At 40.3% G+C, this 15562-nt stretch overlaps 1 protein-coding gene across 1 annotated transcript in view; it reads right to left on the minus strand.

Moving 5' to 3' along the window:
* Positions 1 to 15562, minus strand: part of drp2 (dystrophin related protein 2) — an 86504-nt gene that overhangs the window by 42641 nt on the left and 28301 nt on the right. Inside the window, exons 3-5 of the mRNA XM_044364093.1 lie at positions 10876 to 11032; positions 2366 to 2486; positions 731 to 842 (exon numbers count right to left, since the gene is read on the minus strand). Of these exons, the coding sequence (XP_044220028.1) occupies positions 731 to 842; positions 2366 to 2486; positions 10876 to 11032 (390 nt within the window). The remainder of the gene's footprint in view (positions 1 to 730; positions 843 to 2365; positions 2487 to 10875; positions 11033 to 15562) is intronic.

A 15562-nucleotide genomic window follows, 5' to 3' on the forward strand; every position in this document is an offset into this window, starting at 1 on the left:
TTATATGGTTAAAATAAATCTTTCACTTTTTTGGAGTCTTTTATATTATCAATAAACATACATGCCTTTGTTCATTGCATATTTAAACAGCATTCTCTCTTACTTTTCTTTCTTGTTATATATACCCAAATTATTTAAAAAGGAAAAAGGAGAGGGACTATCAACAGCATTGAAATATACAAAAACAGGGTAGGAGCACTAATACCCTAAACAGCCTATCTTTCATTTCCTGTATGGTACACAATTATATTTATATTCAAGCATCTTGATTCATGTGGTAACAAATAACTTCTTAACTGCCAAATTTTTGCTTTTAGGAAACAAAAAGAAGCCAACTTGTTTTGCATCTGAGAAATCAATGTTACCATTAGCTCAATGGCATTTGGAGTGGTTCCATGAGCACAAGGACTGCAATTTGCTTTACTCCCATATGAGCTATTATTATTCATTTAATCAAAAATCAATCACAAAAACTGGAATTGCAAGGCTCTCAGAGGACAAAAATAATGCTGCTATCTGAACAGAGAGATCTGACCCAAAGTTTGTTCGCTGCACTGGCCTTGATTACAAAACTTGCATTGTGATTAGCCTAAAAAACTCATTTTCCATCCAAAATAACCTTCAGTGTTTTCCCAATTGTGTTTTTAAAACTACTGACATTGGCATAACAACAAGACAGAAACTACACCTAGTCTAAACAGGATCTACACAATGTAAAATAAAGACTGACCTATGGCGGTCCACACAGCGTGCCGTCAGCTTTTCCCACAGGTCACTGGCCACGTTCGCCTGCTTCCATACCGAGCGGCTCACATTCAAGATCCGCCGGCGTGGAGACACCTCTGCAGAAGGTGGAAGAGGTTACATGGGGCCACACGAGGGCAAAAGGATGAAGGTGCAAATGAGAATGTAAAAAATGGAGTAGACAGAGAAATAACAGGGTGAAGAGGAAAGCAAGGGTTAAAAGTCAGACAAAGAGAGGAGCAATGATTGGAGACCAACTCAATGAAAAAGAAAGAAAGAGAGAAAAAGGGGGGCAAGGGGGCAAAACAAGTTGGAGACATGAGGAGAACACAGTATGGTAGATTGCTACAGTATTTCCCAAGTGAGCAGCCAGTGGTGAGAAACAAACATTACGAAGTGGACGTGTGGGCGGAGAAACAGTAAAGCTTGCTGTATTATTGATCTGAGCAGATGGCACTGTAGAGCTGGTGAACTAGAGCTAATTGGTCCCGACCCAGACACTTTCCCTAAAGGGGACCTATTATGCTCATTTCCAACTCTATATTCTTATTCTAGGACTCCACTAGAGTGGCTTTGCATGATCCACAGTTCAAAAAACTCCTTATTTATTGTATACTGGCCCTTTATGCAGCCCCTCAGTTCAGCCTTTGTCTCTAACAGGCAGTCTTAGCTCCTGTCTCTTTAAGGTCCCCCTCTCGATGAAACCACTCTGTTCTGACTGGCCACCTTTCTGGAAGCTGCCGAGGGGCAGCCGTATCAGAGTCGTGTTGAGTTACCGCTGATGAAAACCCAACATTTCCTGCATCATATTAAAAGCTTTTAAATGACTAAATAGAGAGACTTTTATTGTGAAGAATTTACAGGAAATAAAGCACGTTCCTCACCGAACTAGCAGAGCTTCATTAGTAGTGCTAAAAACCAGTTGACACAGCATATGTTAATATTTGGAGCTCTTTGTTCAGAGGAGCAGTGAGAAATAATGCAAGGAGGTATAGTACAAGCAGAAACAGCCACAGTGATGATGATGTTTGATGAAGAGCTGCAGATGACCAGCACACCTCCAACAGGTAAACTACTTATTTTACTTTGCCCTGCTGCGTAATGGAAAATCACTCACAGCGTGCCAGCTCAATTCGAGTTATGGCTCAGCATGACTATCCCCCCAAAACAATGAAAATATGCCATAATGTGGCGGAGCGGAGCAGTGAACTCATGCACTGTGTGTGGAGCAGATGACCATATAAAGAATCCATCACGATTTGACGTTGCCTCAGGCTGAAAGTAGAAAAAACCATTGGATACCGAGTGTTTAGACCAGTCTGAAGCTGGTGCTTTTTGCTGACAGGGATTACTTGTACATACATTTACCTCATTATTTGACACTTCGGCCACATTTAATATGAACATCTGACATTGTGACATTATATATATGACAATAAAGAAAGGTCTGATAGGTCCCCTTAAACTCAGTGTGACACCAGAGGACAGATCACTGCTAATAACTACTAATGGAAGACCTGCATGGGTCCTACTAAAGGAACTCTGGGACTTAGCTGAAGAAGTTTGTGTGTATGATATTTTGGCTGCACAGCAGTTGGCACAGAGTATGAAGAGAAAAGACCTTTTCCATCAGTCAGGGTCTCCTCTGGTTCCTGGAAGGGGTGCTGAGCCAGAAAGGCCTGGGCAGACTCCAAGACTGAGTAGATGAACGGCCCGCGAGACTTGACATCCTCCATGAATGCCTAGCGGGAGAGAAGCAGAGAGGGGAGGAGAGTGTGTGGGTAAGTGCAAGGGAATCAAAGAAATAAACTGTGTCCCAAGTCAGGTACTTGATCCTCTGAAGGAAGATCCTGAGGGCCAGACTGAACTGTGCCTCCTCTCTGAATGAGACCACCCTGCCTCATAGAGACCAAATGTAATTGTACTTTCAGTAACACTTTATTTTACAGGTCCTTTAATTTTGCACACGTTCTCTGTATTTTTTCTGAGTAATTTGCAGGTATTAAACAGTAAATATTTAGGATATTCTACAGAAAGGGAGGTGCAATTTGCTATTGTACATTAGTGTTGTACAAGTGTAGTTGTTATTTGCAAAAAATCATAATAAATTAGACTCTTAACAATTCTTTAACAGACAGAAAGTACTTAGTTTTCGGTGTCTGTATGTCAAACTACATAACATAACATAACATTAGGTTGTTTATTAAAAACTCTTTAATGAGCGCATTTCCTGTATATTACCAAATTACATAACCCTTTCAAAGAAATGTCCTAAGAATTAACAGTAACAGAGCCTAATATGCTAATATATTATTTCACACTAAAAACTATTTTCTGTCTGTTAAAGAATTATTATGAGTCTAATTTATTAAGAATCTTTGCAAATTAACAACTATGTATCTAGTGGGTATAACTAAACTAACTTAACACTTTTTTCTGTTTTTTTTTATCATTTGTACCAAATTACACCACCCTCTCTGTAAAATGTCCTAAAAAATGACTGCTTAATACCTGCAAAATACTCAGAAAAACTCCAGGAAATTTGTATAAAATTAAGGGATCTGTAAAATAAAGTATTACTCTACATTCTAGTGCTGAAATGATTAGTCAATTAATTGATTAGAACAACAGAAAATTAATGTGTAACCATTTGGGTTATTGATTAATTGTTTAACTTATTTATTTTCTGATTTTCTGTTTTTCTCAGCTTTTATTACTGTACCATACTGTAAAGAGAAGCTAGAATTAGAAAGAAAGTAGAAAGAGTTTTAAGATGATACCATGGCACACAGGCTGAGGAGCAAATACTGTACAAGAAACACCAAGGGATATACATGAGGGACAGTTGGCTTGTTTGAACACATGAATTACTTTATAGCAGTCACTGTGCACATACACACACACTAGCAGGGATCTGCTGGCAGGACCACATGGGATTACAGGGCTGTCTGCTTATGCGGAGAGCCCAGAGCACAAAAGGAGACCAAAAGTATTGGTCAGCTGACCTGCTCACGCAGAGGAGCCAATTAGCTGGAGAACCCGGCTCCACTGGTCCACATTCAGCAGCACTCCTTTTATGGAAATCACAAACCAGGAGCTCAGTGTGTAAGAAGACACACACATATGTCTCTACTCCACCACTGAGAAGATACCCAGAGCCTCCGCAGGGCCTTGAAGAAAGCCAGTGCGTCAACCTTCTTCAGTCTTCTATACTAATCTTTGTTCTCTCTAAAACATACTGCAGGTGAGTGAATTAATGCCAGGGATATTCCCTCTCTTCAAAGTAATTTATTTAGGTGAAGCCAGCGTACTCAATCCTCTTACGGTATGAAGAGATTACAATTTTAGCTGAAAATCTACATTACTAGCTGGAATTAGCTGCGTGGTGCGGCGCAGCAGTGACAGTGTTTCAGTGCCTATTAAAACCCCAGGACCAGAGCCCAGCAGGCCTGATAACACCCGCTGAGCAGAGTTAAACAGAAAGCCCCCAGTGAAACACCAGCAAACACCAGCACTGAGCAAACATGCAAAAGTGTGTAACAGTGGGGAGCTGTGGCATGAGATAAGATTCCCAGTGCAACAGTTATGGAGAAAACCTGCCGTCTGTCTTTCCCTTCCTTCCTCTCTTGTGCTTTTTTCTGTAATCACAAGCAAATTCCCTCTTCTACCGCACATCCTTGCTCCCTTCTTTTCCTTTTGCTAACCCTCATTTTATCCTCTCCAGTTCTCTATTCTCTCCATCCTCTCTTTAGCTGCTTTGCTGCCCAAAGAAGAGCTGAGCCCTGGATTCCCTGAGCCAGCTGTCATGTTAAAACTTTAATTCCAGCTAAATTTCACACTCAGAGGCTTCATCTTTGGTTGAGAGAACATTAAGAGTGAAGCCTTCAGATCAGATTAAGATACATTATGCATGGAGTAGAAAAATTCAGAGGGAGGAAATGACTTCATTGACTTCGTCTAAACATGTTGATGGCATCCCATTTACTCCTCCCTCTGGACAGTCCCTCTCCATGTGCTTCTGACAACACTGAGGGCGGATAGATTTTCATTTCATTTTCCCTGTCGCATGAGGCAGAGAAGATTCTGGAGTTGCTACAGACACACAAAATCCCTCCCATTGCTGGAATGCTCACCCATCTTCATGCCCAAACACACAAAACCATACAATCTCACCCTAACAAACATAGCTTCTCACCCAAAATCCCCTTCATCACCACCTCAAATACACACACACACATACAAAAACAAGAAGTAAACATGCAACTGCACACACACACATGCACACAAAAAATGTAGCACAGAGGGAAATCATCCCACACACAAAAAAGACATCAGTATAAATCCACTTAAGATCAATAATTCACATTTCTTAAAACGCTTTAATTCTCTATAGAAAACTGGGATGCAATTTCCCTCTCTGCTTTGTCAGGAAAGTTTTAGAGCAACCAGACGCTTGGGAAGCTGAGGCATCGCAGATTATAAGTCGTGTTGTGCTGAAAATGGGACATTGGGAGAGGAGAGGAGAGGAGAGGAGAGGAGACGAGAGGAGAGGAGAGGAGAGGAGAGGAGACGAGAGGAGAGGAGAGGAGAGGAGAGGAGAGGAGAGGAGATTTTTGGAAGCTTGTGCATCACTAAATTGGACAATCAGTATTGGAGGGATAGTTGTGGAAATAGAGAACAGTGACTTCAAAGCATAAAAAGCAGATGTGAAAAACAGAGATGAGGACGCACAAGGAAGAGGGAGTTAGAAGATAGAAAGAGGGATTAAGCAGAAATTTGAGAGAAAAAAAGAAAAGATAAGCGAAATAGAAAAGGAGAGAAGGAGGGAGAGAAGTAACTGCAAGATAGTATGAAGTGTTGGGTTTTTTCTTTCATTGTTCTGTTAATTGGCAGGCTGATTTCACAGTGTACCAGTCAAGGTGGAGTTGGACTGGGGTGAAGCGGGAGCCACAAACCTCTCACTGTCAAAACAAGTCGCCTTCCAGAGACACTGCACAAACTGACAGCACAGAAAATTGGAAAGAGGGTGGAGGGTGGAAACTCTGCTGTAGTTACAGAACCAATTACAGTGTGTGTGAGTGCACTGTGTGTGTGTGTGTGTGTGTGTGTGTGTGTGTGTGTGTGTGTGTGTGTGTGTGTGTGTGTGTGTGTGTGAGTGTGAGTGTGAGTGTGAGTGTGTGTTTGCTGGCATGTCGACACTAGTTCCAGTTCGCGCCATACATCACCCGCAACTAAAGTGATTTACTGGGAAATGATCCCTATCATCCCAGGTAGCATTTCTCCAAACACTTCCTGTCACACAGGATAGTATAAATTTTAATGGTTCTATGCTTCACACACACCCTCAAGTGTGCTTTCATTTGAATCTATTTGAGATATTATAGTAGTTCAATATTGTTTTTTTATGTCAAAAATAACAATTAAAACCGTCATCTTCACCATCAGATTCTGCCTGTTGTCTGGAGCTATTTTTGAACAGAACAGCAATCTGTATGACACACGCACACACATACACGCACACACACACACACACACGCACGCATACACACACCTGCCTTCTGGGCAATTCCTGTCTGTACCAACTTTATGAGAGTCTACCCCAACACAGTGCACACAGGGCTATATAACATGTCAATTAAAAAAGATTTCAGTAGAGAGACCTTCCTCCCTTAAAGACATCCTTGGATTTTTGTTATTGTCTCACCAGTGGGTATCCTTAACACACAGGAAAGCAATTTATTTTCTTTTGATCTATCCAACAAACAAAAGCTACTGACATAATACTGAAACTCTCTCCCATTATTCTGTTGGCTCACTAAATTAAGGAAGTCTGTTATAAATGTGTTTACTGACTGTATATATGTATTTATATATGGATTTAATCTTACCAGTGACCGGAGGCTTTTCTATTCAGTGTGTGATGCAAGTGTGCAGCAAGGTCGACAGCCTTAAAGACTGATATCTCCCTGACTCTCCAATTAGTTTTGTTGCACCTGTTAAAGGACCAGTGTGTAGAATTTAGTGGCATCTAGTGGAACAGACTTAGCAGAAATGGAATATAATATTCATAAGTATGTATTAATTGGTGTATAATCCCATGAAAGAAATGTTGTGTTTTTGTTACCTTAGAACGAGCCATTTATATCTACATAGGGAGCAGTTCCCCTTCCATGAAGCCCACCATGTTGCACCGCCATGTTTCCACAGTAGCCCAGAACCGACAAACCAAACACTCTCCTACACACTTGGAAGGGGAGGGTGAGGGGTATTCAGTTGTTTGCAATCTGCAACCTCACCGCTAGATGCCACTAAATCTTACACACTGGTCCTTTAAGATGAAACAATTTAACCTGTAATTTTTGTGACCCCAGCAAATAGCTCATTCCAGCATCACCTATTGGTGCAGTCAGACCGAGATTTGCTTTCCGTTCATGTCTATGTGGAACAGAGTGAGACACATTCGACTTGACCCGCCTCCTTCAATCTGTTCAATCTGATTGAATTTTGATTCATGAAATCGCAAGGCTCTCTAATATCCAGCTGGTTTGAGAGAGGGGTGGGTCTGACCTCTCATTCACAAAATATTGTTTGTTCATATTCTTGTTTTATAACTGCATGGCATAATAATACCAGCAGAAGAGAAGAAGAGATGCTGTTTGATTGGAGAGTGGCTAAGGTCAGTGACAGAGGTTAATGACAGTGAAGTGTTTGATAAAACACCGTATGACTCACAACTTTATGGACACGCTAGCCATGCTAACTGCCACAGTTTATTTTTACAACAGTACACACGCTTTTTCCTTTTGGGCACACCACATGAGTTCATTTCACCAGGTGGATTTCAATCTGACTGCAGTTTTAATCAGCCAGAATGACTAAAAACACCTGTGTGGGTGTGCAGGGCCTTTAAAGAGACACGGTGCAGCCCGATAAGACAGAGGCAGCTCATTCCCCTGTAGTCTTTAGTAACTGATGAAGATGGGTGACAGATGGAAGGACACAAAGCTAACGAAATATGAGCCACTGAATACTAATTAAAAGGTTGTACAAATGCACAGATGTTTGCAAGTGTTTTTTTATTACTAATAAAAAAAGACTGATTTGAGATGAGCCAGTTCTTTGCAGAATCAACCAAAGATTACGACACAAGAAGTTTGTCTGAATTGTCTCTGAATAGTTGTGGCATCACACTGAAATAAGCTACACTGGATAGATACATCAATAACAAGAATGCAATATTATTTTTTAATCTTATTCACCTAATCAACAGTAACTTCCTGATGGCAAACTTTCTATATCATTCTGAGAATCATGGATGTCTGAGTCGTCACTAAGTTGAGCAGCTCTTTAGAAGTCAAATTAGTGGTTCCTTCTTTCTTTTTAGCTGGCTGGTAGTGAGCAGGGCTTATCAGTTAACTTCGTGGCCCAGGTGTGATAAGGCTTCTGGGTAGCAGCATCTAGATGTGATTTTGGTGCTGAACAACCATGAACAACCTTGAGAGCAAGAGACCCGACACCAGAGCAGCTTTTGTCTTTGGCCTGGAGAACTGAAACTGAAACTACCTGCAGCTTTGTTTTGTTTTGGACAAACCACCACCAACTAAAACTTGAACAAGAACTGTCTACTAACACCATCTGGGCTGGCCACTTGGCTCTATGCAACCAACTGCCAGACAGCTTTCTCTTCCAAATGCACGCTCTATGTTTGGGAATGAACTTGCCCGAGACACTCCAGGAACTGAACTGCCAGTTCTCATAACAACTGTGAACTTGCAAAACAACTAATATGCTTTTTTTTTCCAGTACACATTTTGACTTGCCATAGTAGGAAAAGCACAGGCGTTATTAATAACACTGGCTCTATTCTATTCAAGTAAGCAATGACAGTGTGACAGTGATCCAACATGCACAATACCAGGACCCTGAAACCGAAGTAGCTAAATGGATTTCAGACATCATTCATATTATAATTTACACCTGTGCCTCTATTACTGTGACATGTTAAAATGTCTTCCAAGAAAAAGGCTTATTAGAGTGAGGGAGATGTTAATCAAGCACAATCTGTATATGCAAGCACCGTCCTGAGAGGTCTCATTAGGCAAAATAGGTTAAAACACCACTGTGCGTGGGGATGTATCCTGTTGTGTGATATGAATTTTATTTGCTCTCTATCTCTGAAAGTAAAACATTTATCGACAATTCTTGATGCACTCCTGTCCCTCAAGCTCTTACATGTGTCCCCAAATACAGAATCAGTTGACAACCGAGTCAAATTATGATGGCAGGATATAAAAGGAGCCTTGCTTCTCTAGCATCAATATGAGGATGAAAATATTTATTGGAAAGACAAACAAGTGCTGATTTGTGCCATTATCGATAAGGTCTCAGTCTCTGAGTTTGTGAGCCTGTGAGTTTGTGTGTCCTTCTATCTACACAAGCCCTTGAAGGGATTTCAAGGCCAGTTCAAATCACTGAACCATGCAGGAATTATGTGAAAGGGGGAGGAGGAGGTGCTTCATTCTGCTGTCAGCAACTCTAACTGATGTCCCCGTCAGCTTTAAACTTTAATAATGAAAAAATAAATTGTTGAAATGGCTACCAATCCTGTGAGCTTACCATTGGGTAATGAAAACGTTACAATTTCACCTCTGTGTTTAGCATTTGATGTGCAATGAAGCTTTAGAGATTGTTTTATTAAAGCTTGTTTTTGGCCATTATTCAACACACACAGAACCAATAAGTGTTACACAACCCATCAGAAACTCACAAAGAGAAAAACTGAGGTGATTCTGCTAATCCTCATTTACCTAAGAATCACTGAATAATTTTAAAATGATGGTTGTACTGTGCAAATTAGGTGTTTGTGTGCTCTATGTGTACGTCCTTAGCCTGCTGCAACTAATCCCCCAGGCCACAGCTGTGAATAAGAATGTAGTCAACATGACTGGTTAAATGAGGACGAAAAAATAAATTATTGGATTGCCAAATGCTAGACTGTGAGACACAAAAACTTTTGACTTTCACCTGAATGTCTTGGCAAATAAAAACTGCTTATTGCTTTATTGTTTCATCTAATCAACTGAGTGTTAACATTTTCCAAATGTCCTTAAAGTCACAGTGAAAAGGCAGTCAGAGCGTCTATATCTTCTACAGTATGATGTGAAGTATTTTGGAGTCAAACCAAATAAAGTATGTGTGTGAAGTATAGTTTAGAAAGGGATTTAAATCATATCCTTCAGATTTGATTGGATCGCTGAAAAGTGGTTGTTTTAATAGTTGAATTTATATATATAACCCCACTTTCAAGAGTCATGACAGCTATTTTATAAGACATAACTGAACAAATAACACAAGAACACAGGATTGGAGCTTGAAAGATGTATTTTTTATGTCACAGTGTCTGTAAAATCATGTGTCTTTAAGTAGGCTTTAAGTCCAAAGCAGATTGTAGTGTGCAGAGACCCACCTTCATTAATGATATCAGTGGCAGTTGAGCTGTTTCAAGTATCTATTGACTCAGACTGGACAATAAACTCAACTTTGATCAATATATCTGATATCTGCATACTCAAAACCCTCCAGTTTGTTCCTCAACTTTTGTTGCTGCTCTACAAAAGCATACATTTATTATTCTACTGCTTCACATGTTTCTTCACCACATCAATTGTCTCCAACAAGAACAAATATACCCACATTACACACACTGCCTACAATATCATTGGCCTCCCAACTCCCAGCCTGTCAGATCCAAATGACAGAGCCATCACATGCATTGCACAGATCATAGCACATGACCCTGGGCTTACCCTCAATCCATTTTTCACACTACTCCCATAAGGACACAGATATAGGACTTAAAAGTGGAAAAGGGCTCCTCTGCCACACAGCCACAAAAGATAATATCCTACTGAATACATCTATTTATGTCTGTATGAATCTACTGACTCAGTCTATTTCTGTATATATGTGTTTTTGTATGGATCTATAGATATATCTTGAGGGAGTAGGGTATAAGCAGCGTATATACTGTGAAAATTCATTTCCCCTTCGGCAGAATAAAAACTCTATCCCATCAATACGTGAACAGGATATGTATTATTTGCACTGAGAAGGTATTATTGTGCAAATTACCTGGTGGAACTCCCTCTGGTGCTGGACAGCCCCCACGTCGCCTCCTATGGGCAGCTGCTCCGACAGCTCTTCGTCCTTGGCTGTCAGCCATTCTATGATCTCCTGCAGAGAGAGCTGCAGCTTCCCACTGTTGTCAGAGAAGGCCTCTAGCCGCACCCTGCCAACACACACACACACACACACACACACACACACACGCACACACACACACGATTAGTTCAGCAAACAGTTCTCCAACAAACCAACCAAATACTGCGGATGACATTTGGTCAATGCCTCCCACTATCCAGAATGTTAGATTTGTTAACATCCAAAAATTTGGTATGTACAGTTCAAAACTTTAATTGCCATCCACTAAAGATGAGCAGGTTTCTGCAAGCCCTGCAGTTCATCTTCTGTGCCAGAAAAAAAAATGACTGGTAGGTCAGTGAACCATTCAATTATTAGGGCAAAACAGGCATTTTCATTTTTTATACACAATTTGGGTGTGTAATACAAATCAGGACCTTCACTGCCTCTTTAGAATGAACTTTTCTCATTTTGGGCAGCTATATCCTGTACCAGATGTCAAGTCAAACTGTCAAACACCTTTGGCAGGGCCTTGAGGACACTGTTATGAGAAGGTCAACACTTCAACTGTGTCTGGAGCAAGTTATGTTGGAATCAAATGTGCTTGAAATTTGATTATGTCACTTTGAACAATTCTGTATCTGCGTCCTTCAGCGTTATCAAATATGATTTTGAATAAGCAAGGGATGGTGATAATTATGATAATCAAGTGATATCAAGTGATAATCAATGAAACATTAAATTTGTTAAAGGCATTATGATAACTGACTAACTGTTTGCTAAACCCCTCCCTCAAAAAGTGTTTTTTCAATCATGGCTTAGCAACCATTACTAGGCACCCTGCAGGTCTGTCAAGCTTCAGATTTCTCCACATGCAAAATGTGTGTGTGTGGGGCCATAGTAGGACAATAGATGCCTTTTGTTTATTGCCTTTCCAAAATCAAAAACACAAAAGCAAAAATGTGAGGAAATTATCAAAGAATACTGTTTCAAAAATAACTACAAAACAGTACAAGAGTATAAGACATACTGTATATCTACCTGCAACAGTAATAAATCACTATGGAGTCAGTCACAGCAAAACAAGCAGATAGCATATATGTTTTGGTACAAGCAAGACAAGTTGAGACACAGAGTAACAGGTTGCCGCTGCAGGTCTGCTGGATTAAACCAGGAACAAACAACAGTGCGAATTTATCTGCTTGCCACCTGCCAGTAGCATGAGATATATCTTAGGGAACCACTGCTCTTGTATCAGTGGCACAGCTGGCACTAGAGGGGTGGGGGGGCGGTGTGAAAGCGTCCCAGTGTTTCAATTACACACCAGAAGCCAGCACTCAAACATCATTATTCCTGTACATCACAATTTGCCAGCACTGTCACATCGGAGATGATGAGTGGGAGTGAGAGCAAGAGTCAGAAAGAGAAACAGGCAGTCTAAGTGTCACTGCTCCCAACTATAAATGAGGGGGAACATTGCAAAAAGTGTAATTGGACTGATATTCAGATGACAGCCTAAGTGAAATTACAGGAACACTTTTTAAGACTTCTGGATCTAGTCACACACAATAATGACACTGATGCATTTCTACAAAACACAAGGTTAACTTATGCACTGCCAAATGATGAGTCCAAGATGCTCATCCATTATCTCTCACTTTCACTGTTAGCATGGCACCATCAGCAATGTCACATTAGCGACTGGAAAAGAACTGTAAGGCAATTTCCTGCACACTGAAGTTGGCACCGATGAGTTCAGACACATGAGGGATTAGGCATCACTTCAAGGATGTCTGTTGCAGAGAGGCATGTGGGGAAAAGCTTTGAGACTTTAAAGGGAAAAAGACGGAAAGGTGAAATCAAGCTTGTAAGTGCACATTTCAGAATTGATAGGCCTCTTTGTTCAACTCTGTGTCAGGAAACCTGTGTGAAGCAGACCGTGCTGTCCCCTAGCCTCTTGTTGCACCTCCAGCTTAGATTGCTGCGGTAATTGAATCAGTGAGGAACTGTTTCTCTGTGGCCCCTGCAGAACAGGCTCTCAGTCCACAACAGGTGTGAATACACACACGTAAATGCAATAGCACAAACACACACACACACACACACACTCACTCAGCATGAATAGAGAGAGGTTTCTAACTCAAATCAGAGAGAACCCTGGCCTTGGATACGTCTAAGTAAGGTCATCCATCAAGAGATGACCCTGGCACTTGTGTAGAGAAGCTTCAAACCACACAGCAGACCTCCCGTTCACAAACAGAAACATGCACAGACACACACACACACACACAGCTAACATCACATTCACCCTGCGTCCATTACACACACAGAGAGTGAGACAATTAGAGCACTGCCTGTGCTGTAATGGAATCGTTGTCACATGGTGGGTGCTGCCAAGAACAACTCTTGCCCTGATAAGCTGTAGGGAGGCCAGGGTAAACATTTGCCAGTCTAGGAGGCAGACTGAAACTACAGTATTTCATCTCCCGTGAACACATCATGATATTAATTTAAGTGCTTTTAATGGGCCAAGTTCAGCTGCATTCGATCAGGTGATGCCAGGGATTTTGAGTGTGTGTGTGTGTGTGTGTGAACAGAAATGCAGTCAAAAAAGGACCTTGTACTTCTATCTAGAGCAGAAGCAATTAGTTGATTAGTCTAAATTAATCTACTTTGATAATCTAAAATTAATTTTAGTCGTTTTTTAAACAAAAATGCCAAAACTTCTCTGCTTCCAAATTCTCAAAATTTGCTGCTTTTATGTGTTGACATTAAACCAAATATCTTTGAGTTTGGACAGTTGGTCAGACAAAACAGGACATTTTAATAGATCTCCTTGAGCTGTGGAAAACTGTGAAATTGTAACAACTCATAAACTAAACGATTAATCGACAAAATAATTGGTAGACTAATTGATAATGAAAATAATCATTAGTTGCAGCCCTGCTTCTATCTTCATGTGGAGCTTTATACCATAAACCTGCATTGACTGATTCCTTTGGGGTCAGAGCAACAAGCTGTAAGCACAACTGGGATGGTAAGATTCACAGAGGAAGATTCACCTGCATAAACGATCATGATGTGACTGCCCTGATTAAAAAAGTGTGCACCAGATACAATTTGGGATGAACTCACGATGCATCATTTCTTTCTTTGCATCAGTAAAATCTGATTTATTTATATATTAATATTAGTAAAGGCCCTATGCCATTATTATTTAGAAATGTGACCAATAATTGGTGACCAATAATTTGATATTTAGATTGATTCCCCCCCTCTAAAGGGCTCCACGCTCTCTCATCTCCAGTTGATTCCATGAGCATGGAACTCGCATTCTAGAATTATTGTTCCACACGTCAGAGTAAGAGGATTATTAAATTTATTATTATTCTATTTATTGTTTGGGTCATGGAGCATATAAATGTAAACTGGAGACAGAGAACACTACACTACAAAGGACTTGTGAAAAAGCCTTTGTGGATGATGTTCAATATGTGAAATTATGTTCATAAAGGAACGTTTTAATAAATGCCTTGCCATGATGAATTAATCGAAAGGGCCTCTCTGGCCTTCACGGTCTCTCACGCAAGAAGGTGGTAGCCTTGGATGGGTAACGAAGCTATCCTCATTATTTTGAATTAGAGATCACTCAGATCCAGTGTTGCCCACGTTTCTCCCCTCCCAGGTGGCGTGATCTAAGCTACCCTATAAGTATTACTGTTTTACTGTATGTGTTAAGTTTTTCGTGTAACTGTATTTATGTATACTCTGTATCAAGGGCTCCTCTGATATCAGATACCTGTTTGTAGTAAACCTCGTATATTCAAGGAAGAATCAACTGGAGCCTGTGGAGTTTTTTCATCTTTATTCATCATCAAATTGTTGTTAGACAGTTATTGGACAAAGTACAAGTTTTCCTCATCAGCCTGTTTGTAAAGTGTTATTTTAGAGGACAAAAAGAAACAGCATAAATGAGATGTTTACTGAGTTGCAGTGCTAGAGAAACAAATATGTAAAGTAAAAATGGCATTTTTTTTAGTTAATTTATGATTTGCTGTATGCTTAAGAAATAAAACCAAACTCTCTATCATATTTAATTGCATAGCATCATTCTTTTGCATTGCATCAAATCGCATTGTGTTAAATCAAATCATGTTGAATCGCACTGCAATGCAATAGGAGTGAATCGTATTGTATCTCACTGGTAGTTGCTTCCTATATTTAATGTAATAGACCATTGGCTGTGCATCAAGATAAATATCGTACTGGCCTCAGTGATGGAAATGCACACCCTAAAGTACAACCTTCCAATATTATCACCTTCTAAAGTTGATGGCAAATGTGTTAGCACTTTCCCATTTAAACATCTAGAAAACACACAGAGCAGCATTATCAGTCATTTAAAGTTGTATTTCTGGATATCTGGTGAACGCAAGTATAATATTCGCTCTGATTTTAGCTCTGTTTTTATCTTCACCAACTCCTGATGGAAATATCTGTCTCTTTAGCAACTAAACGTTCCTCTATGTCCACCAGCTAGTCACTAAGGTAAGGGGTTAGCTGATGTCAACAAATACCATGAAAAGTCCAAAATCAGCAGTGTGTAAGTCCATCTCTC

Source organism: Thunnus albacares, chromosome 10 (assembly GCF_914725855.1).
Source record: "Thunnus albacares chromosome 10, fThuAlb1.1, whole genome shotgun sequence".
Lineage (NCBI taxonomy): Eukaryota > Metazoa > Chordata > Actinopteri > Scombriformes > Scombridae > Thunnus > Thunnus albacares.